Raw genomic sequence first — 20,333 nt, forward strand, 5'->3', positions numbered from 1 at the left:
TGTACGGTGCTGACAATCTTTAGCTAAACTGCTACATCCTGGTACATTTGCTGTAGATCACATGGCCTGGTCCAACTGAAATACCCAGGTAGCAGGAAGCAGCAGCACCTTTTCAACTATAGCGTTGTCTTTGAAATACAAGCAAAGACCCAAGCAGGAATATAATGGTCGTGCTAATAAGAGGCATGCAGGTGGATTTTAAATTAACTACATTTTTAAATGAATGATGAGTAAATGCTTAGTGAAAGGAGGAGCCACTCACTCAGCCGCTCAGACGTGGACTAATTCCCTCTTGTTTGTCTTTTCAGATTGACGCGTTGAGTAAAAGAAGTAAAGAAGCAGAGGCAGCCTTCTTGAACGTGTACAAAAGATTAATCGATGTCCCCGGTAAGGCTCTCTCCTCTCTCAGCGCTCATTAACGCTGGCCTGTGTCTCTCAGTTGGGTGCAGCTTCTTCACTAGGACCTGATTCCTGTGCACTGGTGTCAGCTTTAAAACCAAGATAATCCCTGGAAAACTGGGAAATCATTACACCGATTTGTAATAAATAGCATTAAAATCCCAGGACATTTAAAATAAAATAAAAAACAAAAATAAAGGGCCTTAGATACACTGTGCCCTGGAGCGGTTCTGATTTCTGGTTCAACTACATGAAAGTATTGCAGTTACTGGAAAGAAGTCAAACAGTATAACAAGTAGCCTGAGTTAATGGGGTGTGTGTAAGGGTGTCTTACTGTTCTAACAGGTGTCATCTGGTGCACTTTTGGGCGACACATTAGCTTTTTATAAAACCCCAAATGAAGAGTGTGCTAAAGAACAACTATTTAACATGTTTTTTGACTTCATGCTCTACATAGGTCCCAAGTTTTCCTCGAGAAAATGAATAATCTGACCTAAATTTAATTACGTTTCGAATCAATCAAAAGAAAAAGAAAACAACCACATTGGTTAATTTTAAAATAATTTGCAACTTGAATTAAAAACCCATCAAGAAACGGAGGTACATCAATCATGTGTTGATAATGACAAACTTTAGGGTTATTTTTTTACATCCCCCTTATCTTACAGAGACATTTTATTTTGCGGGTTGTGCAGTGAGTATAGCGGGTCTGCAGGTTTTAATGTGATTTGTAATGAAACATTTACTGTATACAACAATGCATTACATAAGAAAAGGGCGATGATATTAATGGCTTAATTAGCATGCATCTATAGACATCATTAACGTCTTCTGTCTGTGTGTGGAGGTATGTAGGTTTTGTTCTTAATGTCACAATTGTGTTACTTCATGCACACACTGCTTTTTCATGATATTGTATTCACAGCTGTAGCGGGCCTCTGACAAAGATGTTTGTATGACTATTGTGCGTGAAAGCTGAATAGGGCCCTATATTTAACAGTACATTATCTGTGACGCCAGACACTCAGTCATAAAAATATTATAACACTGAATGAAGGAATTAGCCACAAGTCTACATTCATTCACAGTATAGAAATCGAAAAGGCAAGTATATATTTTCTCTTTTGCTGCAGAACACTGAATCATTGGAAATTATTTAAAATTACAAAGAATGCACAGGGAGGTATTTTTATTTGACAATACTTCGGGTTTCATTTTTGTTAATCTGCTGTTCAGTTGCTGTTCCAAATTTCATATAATGTAAGCAAGCTTATGTCCCATGATAGGGTGAAAATGAAGAAGAAATTCTGTAGTGTACATGCAATTAGTTTTTTTGCTATTTCTGGAATACAAAATATACTGGTCTCCCTTTTATTATGCTGAGAATCTTTTCGCTCTTACGTTACCTTAATGCAAGATACACAGATATTTGCAATACAATACTTCAGATAGAGAGCTGCATCCCTGTACCTTTGCTGTAGATCACATGGTTTGATCGTGGCTGCACCACACAGTGAGTTTGAACTGCAGGACGTAATGAGATGCCAGGAAGCAGCAGCAACTTTCCGTCTATAGTGTCCTCCTACCTGCATATTCCAAAAGTAGAAGAAAATACCAGCAGAGCCAAGAGATCTTCAACCCATTAATATTGACAGTGCAAATAAGAAGTAAAAAGTGGATTTTAAATCCTTGGTTAGCATTCCTTTTAGCAGTTTTCGCAATGGGTGGATCCTGCTAGCCGTGGAACTCCGCTCCTGGTTTTCACTGCCTCCCTGCAGTTAAACAGCAGACAGCAGGCCTGTTTGAGCTGGCCTGCCTGGGGAACCACTTAGTGCATCAGTAAATTATGGCTGTTGCGGTTAGGAGTTCCCAGCCTAGCTATAGTAAAGGGAAAGTTACACAGAATGCAGAAGCCTTGCCGAGGCAGAGGAACAGCACCTAGAGACTTTTCTACCATGTGCTCTGATGTTTCTCTGCTGCTGTGTTACTGTGTGAGTGTGAGAGCTGTTTGCCTCCGCGATTTCCCACATTCTCGGGAGAATTCCAGGAGCGCTGTGAACACAGACATATCCATCCGCCTCCACTCAGTAACCTCTCCGCTGCTGCCCTGGCAGTGTGTAAGACGCAGGGTCAGCCAGCTCTTTGCTGGGGCTCTATGCTAAACTGTCTTTTGTCTAAAAGTCTTTTGTCTGTTAAGGACACGCTACTTCCCTCCGTGTTCCAGTTTTAACCTCTAGGCTACACTGCTAACCTCCCTCCCAGTCCCTCTGCTCTAACCATTTGACCATAGTGCCTCCTTCATAGTGACTTGGCTCTAACCACTGGGCCACACTGCCTCCCTCACAGTCGCACAGCTGTAACCATTAGGGTGCACTGCCTCCATCCCAATTCCTTAGCTCTAACACAGCTTGCCTCCCAGTCCTTTATCTCAAACCACTTTGCCACATTGTCCTCTTCCTTGTCCTTTAGGTCAAACCACTAGGCCACACTGCTTACCTCCCAGTACCTCAGCTCTAACCACTAGGCCAGGCTTGTCTCCCATGCTAACCATCGTCATTTTCTTAAGTTTCTCCACTGGTGAAGTAAAAGGCAACCACCTCAAACAGACTTCTACTTAGCAACCTTTACCCCAGTTCCAGGTTCTGCTACTTTCACATACAAACTGTATTTTAGCCTGTAAGATAAATCTAACCACATAACAAGAGGCTTTTTAAGCTGCATTTCCACTGTGCTGTATTACTCAAATGCACTCTCAAACCCAGGTGTGATGCCCGACTCTGAAATAGTTTAACATGTCTCCTTGTTCCTGTCTCTCTCACTTTCCCTCTCTCTCCCTCTCTCCACCCCCCTCCCCCTCGTATCTCTGTCTCTCCCTCCTCTCTCTTTTCCCGCTGGGTTTCTCTGGGCTAATGTAATCATATGATTACATAATTAACCCAGCTGTCTCATTAAAGAAAATCGACTGGAATTGGGGCATAATTAGTCATATGGTAATTTGCATACTGATGATGAGCGCTGATGAAAAGGTTTGTCTAGCTGGCAGGGGTCTGTGGCGAGACCACCCCTGTGAACACACACACTCACACACACACGCACACATACACACTGGTCACTACTGTACCTGCAAGTGCAGGACCAGAGGAATCAGTGTACATAAAGATGAGTTACCAAGTAACGTTATTTAACTATGTATATTCAACTATATTCAGTCTTTACTGAATCCTACCTGACAAATGACCTATTCAGTCCTATACAAGGTTAATGCCTAATGCGTGCAGAACCAGTGAATGATTCATTGTTTTAATGGGAATAGAGTTTGGAAAAGCAGAATTTGGGTCCTGATTTTACTTCTGGGAGTTTTTAAAAGATTCCTCACTCTCTGGCTCTCTCGGGGCAGTAACTGCTTTTTGACTCATGTTTTCAGTGTCTCTGCGTTTCTTTATGTGACCTCTTAAACGGATGCAGGGACACGCCAGAAGTGCAGCAGTGAAATACCTTTTAAAAAAAATCCCATTAAAAACTGAAAAATGTGAGACCTGCTAAATAACAGGTAATGATATTAGGTAATATTTACTAGAATCATTTTGGTATGTACTTGAACAGTTGGATAAAACTGGATCAGGGTATAACACAACACTCCAGTTACAGTAAAGTCTGGAAACCCTTTCAAAATGAATGTTGACTAAAGCATGGTGAAAAGATGTTTTGAAGCCTTGGTTGTTACACATTTAAGGGGTTAAAAACGACCCCTTGAACATTGGAAAGGAAGTCATTTTCTCAATGGAGCTCGCTTTCTCTCTCTCTCTCTCTCTCTCTCTCTCTCTCTCTCTCTCTCTCTCTCTCTCTCTCTCTCTCTCTCTCTCTCTCGTGCTCTGTAAGGATTATTGTAGGGCTTGAGGTTTGGCAAGTGGAAACACATTGTTGAAGTTCCCCCGGCCCAGACACGCAGTGATCACTATCTTGCTCGTTCGGTAATTAGTTGTTTCTTAAATACAGTAATAAACGTTGAGCCTGGGAGGTGCTTCAGACATCCTCTCGCGGTCCCAAAACAATACTTAGCTGCTGTAGGTGCTCAGTCTCCTTGCCGGCTCTCCTGATGTCTGAACAGAGCTCTCTTAATATGCCGGTCAGGCTTGCAAAGCGTTCACTGCGTCCCCCTAACCTTCAGTGAGGCACCAGTTGACTTTGAAAGTTAAAAGAGACATCATAACAACCTGGCATTTCTGGAGGAGAACAACTAATGCGTTAGTCAGCAGGCAGTTTCAATTCTGATGTAAATACTGATAAACAGGAATTACCAATTGAATTAACCGGTCACCAAAGAGTATTGGTGTCTGCTTTTAAAAAAGGTTTTCAAATAAAACTAAGATGGAAGTGTTGCCTACAAGTGACACAAATGAAATGCTTCCTAGAATGTGTAGCTTGTAATGGAATTAAGGTGTATTTGCAGAACTTGTCTATTTGCCACATTCATGCTTTATCCATGTGTATTGAATCCTTTGCTGATCCATGTGTGCAGTCTTGTCATTTTTCCTACTTTACTTCACATTTTTTCCTATTTAAACTTCTTTATGTTGTTCAGTATTATGAGATGCAATAAATATTAATGGTTTTTATGGCAATTAATATTAAGTGGGCCACATGTGTAACTACAAACGTGTTGGGGCACACAGCATTACTGTAAACCTTTATGACCCAAACAAACTTTATCCTTCCATTTTACAATACCCTACAGCACAGGTACCGGTTTGCAGTAGTTATCAGTAGCTGAAATAGTGCAGTAGAGATTTCTTTTTTTATTTCTTGACACCACAGGGAAAGGTGAATTATGAAAGTGTGTTGAAATGGAGCTAAATTCCTGATTTGCTGAGCTTTTACTCCTGCAGCAAGCTGCCTTGACAAAAACAACAAAAATTACGAAGAACAAAAACTGCTAGGCTTAAGCAAACTTCAAACACTGAAATCATATCCGAGGTAAAGCTAAATCAGACATACTGAGGGTTCAGGTAATGTCTTCTTCAGTATGTAGATAGCTTGCATTGGCTAGAAGGCACAGGGCGGTGCATAGGCTATCCTGCCAAAAGTGGTAGAATTATCTTTGCCCAACACCAAACTACTCAAATAAAATCCCTGTATGTGGCTCCCTCAAGTGAAACAGTCCAGTCACTATTCCTCTGTTTCCGTCATCTAGTGCAGCTAGCATACAGGAGGAGCACAACAGAGCCATTATCCCAGCGCAGACTGAAGGTGGTCTGAGAGTGTGGGGTGGGAGTGTGATGGGTGCTCTCCCTCTCCCTCTCTCTTTCTCTCTGAGGTGTGAGTGTGGGGTGGGAATGTGATGGGTGCTCTCCCACTCTGTCTCTGTCTCTCCCTCTCTCTGAGGTGTGAGTGTGGGGTGGGAGTGTGATGGTGCTCTCTCCCCTCTAGGTGTATGCTCTCCCACTCTGTCTCTGTCTCTCCCTCTCTCTGAGGTGTGAGTGTGGGGTGGGAATGTATTCATCCACTGGGGGCTTCTAGCATGTAATGAATATGATTTATATACAGTGGCATGATACATTATTCACAGTGCTTTAATATTCATAGTTTTATACAGCATATTGTAGTTACAAATGTTCCTCTCTTAATCTGTAGCCTTCAATCCACACTAAGAACTTATCCCAACTTCTTGGTTTCTTCAAGCAGTAGTCTAGGAGTGAATGTGTCGTGTGTAGGGTGTCTCTTACTGGTATATGTCATCTCATGCAGGTTGGGCAAGAGGACCATGAAGCGGAGCTGCTCAAACCTTGCAAAATGATTTATCTTGTAAAGAGAAACCCAGCACATGATGTATTAACTATAAATCACAAAAACGAAGACTGTACTCGGGGAACTACTATTATGAGATATTATTTAAATCATTTGTAGCTTCAAATGTGTGAAGGTGTTTCATTTTACTTGTATCATTTTCATTACCCATAGATAATAACGGAACTGCATAAAACAAATTAAATGTATTTTTCTAAAACAGGCTGTTATTTGCACTTGTTTATATAAAATATCAACACAAAACACTGCCATGGATTGTGTAAACTGTAACAAAACACCTCGATTAAGTATTTTTAATTTTATTTACCTTAATTTAGTTTAATAATGAAGATCAAGTAGACAAATGGTTTGGCTAGTGCCTTCATCATTTTTAAAGTTTGGGATGAACTAATAATATATACATCTTTTTCACTGAAGATATACTGTTATGATTAAACGTTAAACGACGAATCGGTTTTTGTCAATGTGGGATTAAACATAAAAGTAAATCTTTTGTAACCCAGGAACAAATCTGCAGTCAATTGCATTGATCAGGAAGAGTGTTAATCCCCCTCAATTTAAAATAAGAAATCTCTGCACTGTATTGTAGGGCTTCTTGTGATGGGTTTCTAGTTACAGACTACCTACATGTAGGATGTAGGAGTTTAAGCAGATTCAGCTCTGGGGTTTGTGCAGTGGTGTTCTCTGCCTGTGTGTGTGTGTGACTGTGCTGCTCTGGGTTGTCCTGCAGATCCCGTGCCAGCACTAGACCTGGGCCAGCAGCTCCAGCTGAAGGTGCAGCGCATGCACGACATTGAGACCGAGAACCAGAAGCTGCGCGAGACGCTGGAGGAGTACAACAAGGAGTTCGCCGAGGTCAAGAGTCAGGGTGCGTATGTGTCACCTATACCCAGGGGAGCTCTCCATTGCGTCAGTATAGGAGTTTGGTTTGTTCAATTCAAATGTCATTTCTTTGACCTTCTCTTTGCCTCTTTTTATGGTGTTTACTCATTCTGAGTGATCCTACCGCTCCCAGCACTGAATTAAGTTTTTTTCTTTGTTTGTGAATCTGTGCTTGTAGAATCCTGGTTTCCGGTTTCTTTTCAGCACTTCCTGAAGCCAAAGAATTTAATGTCTTCCAACCATTTGAAGACAGCTGAAAAAGTCGAAACATTTGTCATAAAATTTTATTTATTTTAGTATTTCTGATTCCAAAGAAATCCAATGTTGCCACAACTTTTAAAGGTTTTGCAGCTGGATTCTGATGTAATTAGAATTCAGCTGCAGTTAATTATATATGCAATGTATTAATTATATATGCAATTTCTTAATTATATATGCAGCTTATTAATTATAAAATCAGAACCACTCAGAAGTGCCTTACAAAGTTAAATGTTCATAGAAGTGTATATAAATTTATATACATAATTTAGCTGATCCTATTAAAAAAACAAAACAAAAGTAGCCTTCCAAAAAAGCCTGTTCATACATGTTGTATTTGACCAGCACGGCAATTCCAGGTTTATGCATTGAAAACTGTAGCGGTACATTGGTTCATTTGATTGATTGTTTTACAAACGTGAGAAAGAAAGTATACTCTACAGTGTGCACCTGCGTAAGAATTAAAATGATGGCTTAAAGCAAACCCGCTTGTTTTATAATATGGACTGAAACGAAAGTGATCTCCTAGAAGATGCTTTAATATTCCATTGAGCAGGCAGTGTCTAACCCTTTCCAGCCCTGAGTAATCTACTTGCCTGGATACAGCAGTTTACAGAAATAAACACTCCCCTGATCCGTGTCAGTTACAAAGCCAGCTGCGGGACTGTCCAGCTATTGAGCAAGCCTGGCCCGACATGAGCGCTCCGCCTGCGCATGGGGACTTTATTAATCTCCCTTCCGACGAGAGCTAATTGAGACCGCTCGCTAGCGGCAATATTATATTTTGACATTGATTTTCCTCCCCCCCCCCCCCCCCCCCCCCCCCCCCCCCCCCCCCAAACACACACACTCTCCCTAGCTGAAGCCATTGATCCTCCACAACCTAAACGTTTAAAGTTCAATTTAATAGTTAAGGAGTAAAAGGTCTCTGAAGGGACTCGTTGTCATTGATTATGTGTCAGGGTTGAAAAGCTGGAGTTTAAATCACAGGGAGAAAAAAAAAAGAGTTGAAAACAGAGAGCTCTCAGTCAGAGGCAAACCCATTCACAGCCCTGCTCACCCTCACTCCCTCTCTCTCCCTCTCTCCCTCCCTCCCTCTCTGTCCCTCTCCCTCCCTCTCTGTCTCTCTCCCTCTCCCTCTCTGTCTCCCTCTCTCCCTCCCTCTCTCTCTCTCTCTCCCTCCCTCCCTCTCTCTCTCTCTCTCTCCCTCCCTCTCTCTCTCTCTCTCTCTCTCTCTCCCTCTCTCTCTCTCTCTCTCTCTCTCTCCCTCTCTCTCTCTCCCTCCTCTCTCTCTCCCTCTCTCTCTCTCTCTCTCTCTCTCTCTCTCTCTCTCTCTCCCCTCTCTCTCCTCTCTCTCTCTCTCTCCCTCCTCTCTCCTCTCCTCTCTCTCCTCTCTCTCTCTCTCTCCTCTCTCTCTCTCTCTCTCTCTCTCTCTCTCTCTCTCTCTCTCTCTCTTTCCTCTGTAGAAGTCACAATTAAAGCACTTAAAGAGAAGATCCGGGAGTATGAGCAGACACTGAAGGCCCAGGCAGAGACCCTCGCGCTTGAGAAGGAACAGCAGCTGCAAAACGACTATGCAGAGAAGGAGAGGTGAGGGAGGGGCTACAAAATCCCAGAATGGCTCAACTGGTAAAGGCACGGCCACATGGTGTGCAGTCGGGGGATTGCAGGTTTGCATCCTGACTGTCTGAAGTTTCTGGAATCATTTTGTGGTATCATCTAAAACAAGTAATTTCCCCAAAGTTGCGCAGTTCGACTGTTTTGACTTTGTTGTATGCACTTACCTTGAAAGTACTACTACAGCTGTCAAGTAAAGTTAGTAGGAAGTTGTTTTGTTCCATATATAGCTAGTTTAAAGCTTTTTCCGCTGTGTTTTGTATTGTCCTAGCTATTAATAAGGATTCCCACACTGGGAAATGTCTCTCAAACTCACTGTTTCATGGGGGAAGAAATGACCAGTGCATATTCGGAACCCCTAGTGGCAATTTTCATAGTGGCAGCATTGCATTCTACCTTCTTCAGGCTTGCTCTGCCCCAAATGTGAGAAATTGTAGGGACTTTTTTAAACTTATCAAAAATCCCTGCAACACTAATATATTTTAAAAGGACACATAGCATGGGTTACTAAACAATTAATACTATGGATATTCATAAAAGTATCCCTTTGAATAGCAGCACAGGTGGCAGGTAGTGGTTTATAAAACATGCTTGACTCGTGGGGAGGAATGGCTGGCAGCTGTCTGTCTGTGAAGTCCGGGAGCTCTCAGATGCCTGCACAACTGGTTTTGTGTTAAAAAATGTATAATATCCTGAAATGCCTGTAATTCCATGTTTGTTTACATTTGGGCCGTAATGCTTGTTCTGTAATGTTTGACTAGTCATCCCTAATCCTGATCAGTGGTTTTGGTTGTGCTTAGTGCTTGATTAGATGCCTCCTAATGCTTGTCTGATCCACGATTCCATCCTTATCACCATGAAGACGTTCCAAGTGCTTCACAGTAAGGGGTGACGTACTTACAATCAGCTGGTTACTTACTGTCATCGCCCAGTCGCTTCAGTTTTAACAACATTCACGATCATTTTCATGAAAATCGCGATTTAATCTGCTTAGGCATTGATTCCAAACTCGCAGGCTGAAAGAGCTCAGATGATTTGGAGGATTTATTTCCAAATACAAGCTCCCCCTACAACACCCGCTATCTATTCTATTGTGGGAACAAAAAACAGACCGCAACAGTGAAGTAAGTAGAGGGGAGACGCTGTCGGAACAGAAAAGACCTGAACATGCTAAATGAGTTTGGAATGGAGGCCTCATGCTGTGTTTCCATTTACCACTGGAATTGAGCTAAAGGGGTGATCTGATGTCCAGCTCATACCGACATGATTTGAACTGGGACTCTTAACAGTAAGTTTGAAATCTGCGTTGGCCCAGTCGTCTTGATGGAGAAATGTAAATAATGAGTGTCCAATGGGAAAACGGAGATCTTTGAATCCATTATACTATCATAGAAATATTGCAGGTAGGTGAATTAATTTATACATGACAATCGGACTAGATACATAGAAGTGATCTTTGACCTTTGCGTAACATCCAATTGCAGATTGGATTGTAGACCGGGGATGGAAATCAGGCTTCCATTGGATAGCTGTTTGATCTAATATTGATTTTGCTGTGTGTTTAAGAAGACAAACTTGAGCTTGTTACCTAAACACTGTGGCTGATCAAGCTTGCATTAAAACCTGGACTGGGTTAAACTGCTATGCAATGCGAGTCTTACTACCATCCCTGCAGACTGCAGATGGATCCGGCAGGCAGCCGCAGTTTGACATTGAAACAACTTTTACAGACTGGTTTCATTGTGCAGATGGAAATATGGCATAAGTGGATTAATTCCACATATACATTGCATTGATTGTGATTATTGAGATTAAATGGAACTGAATGGCTAGTCAGAAGCATGAGTATAGCCACGGTAGTAAAAGAACAAGAGTATTGAGTTGTCGCTGCTTTAGACACTGTGGTTATGGGGGCCACTGCAGCTTTAAAAGGGAGAGCAAATAAGATCAATTCACATAAAGGCTTCAGTTACTGTGGATCTTTCCTGCTGTGCAGTGCAGGGCTGCGTTTCCTTCAGTTTTCTTGTGGTTTCTGAGCATTGCATGCCTCTTAACTGAATTGACCCGCAGGTGTGTGTTGGTTTTTAAACGTTTCAAACGATCTCTCTTGAGAGGCTGCCTGCAGCAGAAGACTGTTTCCCCAAACAGATAGGCGTGCTGTAATTCCTTTAATTGAACTTTCTGGTTTAAAATGTGGAGACACCTTGTTTAGAATAGCAATACCCTTCTCGTTTTTGCTGTTTTTATTTTTACTTTGACTTGATGAAGTCCTTTTATCCAGCCACCACACTATACATTCACTGGACGGCAGGTACTGCATTTTGAAACAGTCACTAATCCGAACTTGTGTTTTACAGCAATGGGAAGTTATCCTGGATTGCACAAACTACCCACCCATAGTTATCTAGGGATTACCTCTAAATGGTTGATGCAATCCAGGGTTAATATGCTGGTACTGTAAAATGCTCTAAATAATATAAATGTGGTCTATTAGGGTATAGATTGATCAGATCAGCCATTTAGTTTCTTATAAGACTTACACTCACTTTGTTAAACAATCGAGCTAAAATGAAAACAAAACAGTCAATAAACTAAAAGTGATATGAGGCGTTTTGACTAGAAGCCTTAATCAGTGCCTTTTTTAATAAGGTCAGGAAATGTTTTTAAAGGATTGGTTATTAGACTGAAAAAAAAAAAAACAAGCTCCACAATCTGGCTAAGGGCACAGAGATGGGCTGCACTTTGCGTTGTAAGTGCTGCGCTCTCAGGATATCCGGCCGGCTCGTTTGTGTTGGCGCTCGCTACAAAGGCCCCAGCATGTTTTTATTTATCTTCACTAGGGCAGTCCAAGCTGCTGATCAGCAAGGCAAGGGCTTCAAAGAGCAGCAGAGGATGTGGCCTTATGAGTCACGGATAAGGACCGCCGCTGCACTTCCCAGAACCTACACTCAATCGCAGCAAATCACTGCTGTTTGTTTTAATACCTCTGGCTTGTACTGTCTCCTGAGACCTGACCTCCTCGGTGAGGCCCCTCCTGTGAAAGAGATCAAGAAGCTCTGCTATAGACAGGCCCTTTCCAGCACTTTCAGTCCTGCACTCAGGAAAGTGTAAAATAAACTCCTGACAGAACTTCCTAGGCACTTCAAATCTGCTGGCTTTTAGATTATAAACACCTAGGGGGAAGTGCATTGTTTTTCTTGACCTCCAACCTTATATGGGTACCTGTGAAAGGGTGGCTTTGCAGGGGTGATGTCAGACCAGAAACAGGTACCAAAACAGTGAATGGCGGGGCAAAACTGTAACGCTACGGCGCTCAGTGTGTTTATTAAATAAACAATAAAACAAACAGTTTGAATAAAATACTGCAAAATAAAGTGCTCATTGGCCAAACAAATAAACAAACACATAACAAACAAGTATCGTGCTGGTCTATAAACCAGCACGCTTAGCAATTGTTTACTCTAGTTTACTACCTCTTTCACAGACTTACGTCTCTCGTCTGGCACTCTCTCCCTGACGCAGACAGCTGCAGGCTTTTATACAGGTGACCATCTCCCGATTAGCAACAGTTAATCAGTGAATTAACTCGGGAGATGGCCACCTTCAGCACAAGGTTTTTATGATTGGGGATTTTAACCCCATTCATGTTACTATATCATACAACAAATAATATTTTCGGATGGCTTTCGTCCATCCGCACAAAACACAAATACGTATTAATAATACAAAAATACTGGCTTTAGCCATTGTATTAACACATAAATCACAAAGCGCCTGATGTTTATCATCCTGAAACTTTTTTGGTTTCAGAATGATAAACATCAGACACTTTTTGATAAGTTTTCAAACTGGGTATCCAACTGTATTCTATGATGCTCTTGGTGGAGTTCCATTATGGAGGTCAAATAAAAAAATATAAAAAAAGAAAGTTTGGCCATGGAAGTGTGGTTTCCAGATCATACAAACAGCGGTTAGAACTGAGAGATTGGGGGGTAGTGTGGCTTAGTTGTTAGAAAAGAGGGGCTGGGAGGTAGTGTAGCCTAATAGTTAAATCCGAGGGACTGGGGGGTAGTGTGGCTCAGTTTTTAGGGATAAGGAACTTGGCGGTAAGCAGTTTGGTCTTGTGATTAGAGCTGAGAGACAGGGAGGCTACTCCAGTGGAAGTGTGATGGCACCGCTTGTTTAGTTGAGCTGATCTGGATCCTTCTCTCCCTCTGTTTCAGGAAGCTGCAGGAGGCACAGGAGTCCCTGTCCTCCAGGTTGGATGAGGCCGAACACAGAAGCCAGTCGCTACAGTCGGGTACGAGCCCACAGCCCCGGAGACACCACATAGCCACACACTGCTCCTGCTTGTCCAAGCGTCCTAGAAAACAAAAGCGGTGCATTTAGAAAGACTTAAAGAAACCATATCAAATTCAATGACAAACATTTAGACAGAAGGTCTTTCTCCATGTCTTCAGACATGGAGAAAGACTTTTAGTCAAAACGTCTATCACTGAATTTTACTAAATGCCTTTTAGACATTGAGAAAGACTTATTTAACTTTGGCCATTGCGTTTTCTTTTAGTATTTCTAAATATACCACTATTTAGTGTTTTTATAGTTATGGATAGTATACAGTGGTATCTCAAGTTTTCAATGATTGCAGTGAAATTTACACCTGGTTTTGGAAAAACTCCAAACCAAAAATAATTCTGTCAGTTTAGATGACAAGTGGTGTTGAAGGACATACTGCGCTAATTAAACTAATTAGAGTCAGTTGCAAATCTGCCTAGCTGTTCAGAAGGATGGCTTCAGGTGTGTCTGTGCACTAACACTTATTGCAGACAGCTCCAATCTGAGAGAGGGCATTTTTATTACATCATTTCACTGCATAAGAGTGGAGTTTGAAGTAACTGTCTAAATAAGTAATGCGATAAAAAGGAATCAGTTTAGTTTCATTTTGCTGCAGTCGGTTACTTCATCTTCATGTAATATTAACATTTCGACATTTTCTTTTCAGCACTGGACTCGACTCAGGCAGAGCTGTTTGATCTAAAGTCAAAATATGATGAAGAAACCACAGCAAAGTGAGTCCAGTAACACATTGTATCCACATCATGATGGAGTTTGGATTTGTTTTTCTTTTTTTCATTATTAGAAGGCACCTATATCCTTATAAAACTGCCCCATAGTAAAAGCATGGTAAAGCAAATAAACAAAAAAACAAACAAACATATGTTTGGTAAACTATAGAAATGGCATCCTATAACCGTGAGAAAAGTGCGAAATCACTGTGCAAATATACTGTGTTAAACTTTAATATACAGTACTGTTAGAAATGTCAGGGTGTACTGTGCATTACACCCACTGAAGTGGGGGTTTCCAGAAGAGAATTTACCAGGCCAGGCTTTCATCCAATTTCAGTGTTGATGCAATGTGCTGCGATTATTTTATCAGCACACGGCTTGCTTCAGTTTCACGTTGTGCATGTCGCTCAGTCCACTTTTTCCCTTGCAGTTCGTTCCATCGAGCCCGACCCACTACATCTCAGTAATCTCCCCCCCTAGACTCTGCCCTGGAGGTGGGCTTGGCTATTCACATCTCTGCTAGGGAAGTGTTTTGGGCAACTGATATACGATTTCCTGCACCAAAAAATACATTCTGAAATGAAAACAGCTAAACTAAACTTATGTAGATCTAAAGGTTTGCAGATGGTACAAAACAGTTACTAAAGTAACATTTTATTTGGGTGGTTGGAATGGGATGATTCTATTTTTTTTGCAGGCCCAGATAAACCAACATCACTTGAGACAAGGGGGTTGCTATAGCGTTGCAATGAGGTGTAATATTTACCCCGAGTGGAAATGGCGGCTCCCTCCAAAGCACTCCCTCCCTCTCACACTGTGGTTGCTCCAAGGCTGTAATTTACATGTCGAGCTGTCACACAACTATGTTGCCTATTGCTGTGTTGCAGCCCCAAGGCTATTCTGGGGCTTACCACCCAGCTTTTGGAAGCTTCTTAATTATAGCTTCAGTAACCAAATAAAAGCGGTGCTTGCCAGGGCTGCTTGCACTTTTTTGAAGTGAACAAGCCCCATGTCATCACAGTGCTGGGGTTTCCAATCTCCGATTAACCACACTGGAGTGCTGATGCTCTTCCCCAGTGAATAGCCTGAAGCCTTTCTGCATTGCCCAACACCATGTAGCATGTTGAACAAACTCATTCCCTATCTCCGCTGTCTGCTGTGCCTGTAGGGTGCTGCTTGCTGTTGTGCAGCAGGGTCAAGTTCATAGCAGCCTGGCATCTCATGACAGTCAGAGAACCAAGATGTAAAAGATGTTTGTAAGAATACACCAGTTCCGAGCTGCAGGTGAATTCAAATGGTGCATTAAGTTAATATGAGTACTGGGTTTATACAGGTGCTAGGAAAGTTGACAAAAAATTACTAAAATAATTCTTATCAGTAAAGTCATTTAAAACTGGTATCATATCCATTTTTTATTTAAGGAATGTACATTTATGAATTATTGTTATCCCCTGCAAAGGGGATATAATGGAGGCAGTCGTACGAACGTGGGTCTCTCTGGAGAAACGCTTATCCAGTGAAACTTGCTGTTCACATTATTTAGCTTTAATTAGTAAGAATGATTGATTATATTCTGATTATTAGTCAGCGAAATGTTCTTATAAACTGAAGTATTCAACGGTTGTCGTAATGAAGTTTTGTCCCAATAACATAACTTTAAAAAAAAACAACCTCTAATTTGTTGTGTTGAAGGTACAGTCCTTCTTTAGACAATGATATTGCATATTGAATATAAAGATTTCCTCCGTCTGCAGCATGGTGAAGAGAGCAGCAGGGGCCAGGCTGTGTGCATTGTGTTTCTGCCCAGTGGTTTGCGGGACCATCCCAGTTATCTTTTCTAATATACTATAAAGTGGACTCTCTGAAATCTGGTGCTTCCCCAGATAAAGAATAAGGGTTTCATTGGCAGCTGCATACTGCGGCAGGCAGCTGTGGGCCTGTATACACAAGCTCTCTGCCGCTTTGAAAAGGAGCTCTGTGTGTCCGGCCCAGTGGAGGGCTATTTGTTGATGTCATTGTGCAAACAGAAAGATGGCATTTGGATTGATGGAGTTCACGGTACCTTTAATTTTAACGCTGTTATTTCTTTGTGGGGGGGGGGAGCTAAAATGGGTCATCCTTCCCCCAAATTCAACCCTCAGTAGTGAAGATACTACAGCAATAGGGATTTCATATCTTGTAGAGTTGTATAGTAGTCTTCACGCAAAAAGACAGATCTATATCCCTGGCACTGTTGAGACAGAGCTTCACAACTAAACTCAGCCATTGCTTATCAAAAAATCTGATTGTTTTTATAATTCAGAAACCCTTCTATGTGGCAGGGATTGCTGGCAATGCCAAATTGTGTCAGATTGCAAGGTGGTTTTGTGATGTTTAATACTGGTCAACGAACGTTTTCTAGATTCGAACCCAGGCATCCAGATAGTTTCCAAAACAAAGTCCCTGGTCCCTGCTGAGTGTGTTTATTACACTTTGTAATGTACCTGTTCGAGCTGCAGTCCAGTGGTGTGAGAAGGGGTTGTTGAGGTTGTTCTAGCTGGCAGCTGTGGGTTGGCGGGGGCTGTGTGGAGATGCCCCTCATTAATAAACATGCAGGGGCTGGGCACCTCCCCCACACACACAGGCTCTGCACAGACAGGCTGCTTGTACTTCATCAATGGCTCCTTGTTCTGTCTCCAGAGGCTAATTACATTTCAATTCAAACTAGTCATGGAAAACATTCCCCCGAAACAAGCGGCTCTCAGGCTGGGAGCTTTCACACTGCTGCTGTAAGAGCTCTGTCTGCTGGGCCTCTGCCATCCAGGCCTGACTAACACAGCCCAGATCAGACAGAGCAGCCTGGACCAGGCCACAGCATGCTAATATATTCCAGACCAAACCAACAGTCCATGTTAGACTGAACCTGCAAAATCAGGTCAAATTAAACTTGGATAAAAAAAAAACTCAGTCGAGACCACACAAACTCAGGCCGAAGTGGGCAATCCAAGATTTCTCTCTCTCTCTCTCTCTGTTTCTCTCTCTCTCTGTCTCTTTCTCTCAGAGCTGTGAAGGGACACTGATTTTGGCTTCACTTCAGTTTCACTGCTTCAACCATGATCTTTCGTTTTTAGACTTCAGATGCCTTCAGGCATTACAGTGCGCCTTTCTGTTTTGGCCAGATCCTCATTCATTAAGTAAATGGGAATTGCATTCTTGTTCAAAAATCATGATTTGGCTCAACCACAAATCGCCAAGGGCATTTTAATACAGCTGGTCTTAGGGGTTATAAATTTACGATTAGAAAATTTTAGCTTTCGAAAATCATTAATTTGCACAGTGATTTATGCTTACTTGAGTGCTTTTGGGGTTTTGTATCTGTACATTATTTCCACTATAATGCTACTAGATAAGCTGTATAAAATGTTTCATTCCTTCACAGTTGGTGGCAGATGTATAACATTAAGTCAGTAACAGGACATAGGAAGCTGTATCTTGTAAACGGCTGAGTAAATTTGGATGAACTTGGTATGGACATTCCTTAGCATGTGTTCTTGATGCTATCAGCAACTAGGTCAAGATTGCCTCCTTATTGCCAGAAGTTTGACTGGCAGATTTGTTGGACCAGTGCTTTAGCATTTGACTCGATTCTATTCCACATTGTGATCTATGGTTTCATGGTACTGACCTTCTTTCTCAAAGCTACAGAATCTCTTTCTGCATGTTTGCCAGGGTGTTAAAATATGTAAAAAAAAAAAAAAAAAAAAAAAGCATAAAAATTAAATAGCATGACTTTTTTTTTTTTTTTTTTTTTTTTTTGAAGTTTGTTCTCAATAGGGTTCCTATATCAGTATGTCTAGGGTGAGTGGCGCTACGGTAAACTGCACGCCAGCTTACCGCACAACCAGTCAACCACATGAAGCCTACAGAACTCTGAGGAGTACAGTACTGTACTGTATGTCTCTCCAGGAAAGGAGTTCAGTAAAGCATGCTTTCAAATCCGATTGCAATCCCACCATCAATCTGCAAATAGAGTTGTAACAGTGCACTGTGGACATGACATGATTCATTGCACAATGGATGAAAGTCTTCATTGTGTATTAAAGACTGACCTCCTTCACCACCCTTATAAAAGTTTCCTGCAGTACAAGCATAGCACAGTGTAATAATGCACAGTGAAAGCATAGGTAAGCATTGTAAATCACATAGAGGTATGGTAGAGCATATTGAAAAGCGTGGCTACCCATTGCAAAATATGGTCAGTTCAGTATAACCAATGGAAAGGGTACAGTATAAATTTACCATGGTAAGCTTTTATAAGAACAGGTTTGGTACAAATGAATGAAGTTAGCTTGTATCAGTACCACAGTACATGAAATAGACAGCCTTGCATTGCTTTAATGACTCATTTACGCAAGTGTGTTGAATGTAAAGTAATGGATTTCTTGCATAAACCAGTATTTTATGAAGTCAAGTTTTGTGTGACGGGTAAAAACTCCAGGCGAAGGATGCTGTAAAAGGATGGTAGAACCTGAATGAGTTTTGACTGTGCACAGTATTGGAAGCAGAATATTCCTGATTGAAGAGGAGGTGGTGCATTGGAGGTGTTGTTGATCATAATTGGCAGAAAATAATGCTTAACTACAATGATACCATCAAAAAACCAAAACCCCTTATCCTCATCCCTTTCCAAATTTGGTCTTGGCACTAGTCCTTCCTCCTCCTCCTCCTCTGTGTTTTATGTCTAACTACAATGATACCATCAAAAAACCACAACCTGGCTTATCCTCCCCCTTTCCTCCTCTGTGGTGAAGGTAAGGCCAGTGTCTGTGCGTGTGAGAGGGGAGGAGGGAGGGATCTGCACTCGAGCAGGATAATGGAACTCATCGATTTTGTTTCATGGTTTGTTGGCCACTCCTCAGTGGCGTTTGCTGAGGAATGTCACTGTTTGCCGAGAAGGCTGCAGGGTGTCGGGCGCCCCCTCCCTCTCCCCTCAGCTCTCCATTCAGGCAGACAGCAGCCCTGGCCGCGTGGCGTGCTGCGATCTGAAATTTTAATGCAGCGCTTTACATCACAGCCCTCTCTGTGTGGCTGCTAGCCTCCCCCGAGCCTCCCCATTTACCGCTCGGCTGAGCAGAGAACCAGCCTGGTGCAGGCGGGCTTAACCCCTGCAGCGCTGAATCGCACACAAACATGCAAAGGGATCGACACACATTCTTCAGGTACCTCCATCAATGTGAACCCTGATATTACACATCAGTCAATAATAAGTTAGGGGGTGATTTGGACTATTGATTCATTAGAACTATTGATTGATCACTTGTCTTGTATAATCCTTATGATGTGGAATTGAAGGAAAGTAATTGTAAAATGAGAACTATTCCATTGATGTTAAGCGCTAAAATACCAGCTGTTTCAGTAAAAACATTCATCTTTTTTTTTTTGGAAGGGGACATCTGTTGACTTGTTGTACTATATATACAGGACAGATTTACTCAGATATACTGTAATTTAATATGCACACTGCATATTAAATTACAGTATATCTGAGTAAATGTCTCCTTGTTATAGGAGAGTTTGGGCGACAGGCTGCTCAAACTGTACAAAATGATTTCTGTTCCAGTAAGAGTCAGCCAACACACAGCATGCTTATTAGAAATCACAAAAACAAAGATTGCACTCTGGAACTACTATTAAACATGACAAAGTGATATCTTTAGAACTGCCAGCGATTAGTTCATTTCTCATACATGATTTATTATTGCTCATAGTAAAAATTACAATTTAGAAACACTAAAAAAAAGCATCATACATTCAAGAGAAGGACTTCTATCTAAATGTTTGTCATTTAATTTATTTTAGTTTAGTTTAATATTAGAGTATTTACATTACAATAAATACCTGCCTGTCGTCGTGTTCCTCTGAGTGCACACCTGCCTCTCATCGTGTTCCTCTGAGTGCAGGCCTGCCTTTCGTGTTGTTCCTCTGAGTGCAGGCCTGCCTCTCGTGTTGTTCCTCTGAGTGCAGGCCTGCCTCTCGTGTTGTTCCTCTGAGTGCAGGCCTGCCTCTCGTGTTGTTCCTCTGAGTGCAGGCCTGCCTCTTGTGTTGTTCCTGTCCTCAGTGAGTGCAGGCCTGTCTGTCGTGTTGCTCCTCTAAGTGCAGGCCTGCCTATGTTGCAGCTCTCAAGGGTGGAGGGCTGGCAGTGTACCTGTCAGGATGGCTTTGAGTCACACACTGAGGGGCTGGCTTCAAGTCTCAATTTGGTCAGAGCTGTAGATTCAAAAGACAGGATTTGCCTAAATGAACTACTGCCTTAGCTGGAAATGT

General features: G+C 41.9%; 1 protein-coding gene across 1 annotated transcript in view; it reads left to right on the forward strand.

The window, feature by feature from the left end:
• Positions 1-308: 308 nt before the first annotated feature.
• The window catches only part of cux1a (cut-like homeobox 1a), a gene marked incomplete at its 5' end in the record, with an annotated part of 66,356 nt that continues 46,331 nt past the window's right edge, over positions 309-20,333 (forward strand). The window contains 5 exons of the mRNA XM_041240918.1: positions 309-387; positions 6,935-7,072; positions 8,811-8,934; positions 13,185-13,261; positions 13,964-14,030. Coding sequence (XP_041096852.1) covers positions 309-387; positions 6,935-7,072; positions 8,811-8,934; positions 13,185-13,261; positions 13,964-14,030 — 485 coding nt within the window. The remainder of the gene's footprint in view (positions 388-6,934; positions 7,073-8,810; positions 8,935-13,184; positions 13,262-13,963; positions 14,031-20,333) is intronic.

Source organism: Polyodon spathula, unplaced genomic scaffold (genome assembly GCF_017654505.1).
Source record: "Polyodon spathula isolate WHYD16114869_AA unplaced genomic scaffold, ASM1765450v1 scaffolds_726, whole genome shotgun sequence".
NCBI lineage: Eukaryota > Metazoa > Chordata > Actinopteri > Acipenseriformes > Polyodontidae > Polyodon > Polyodon spathula.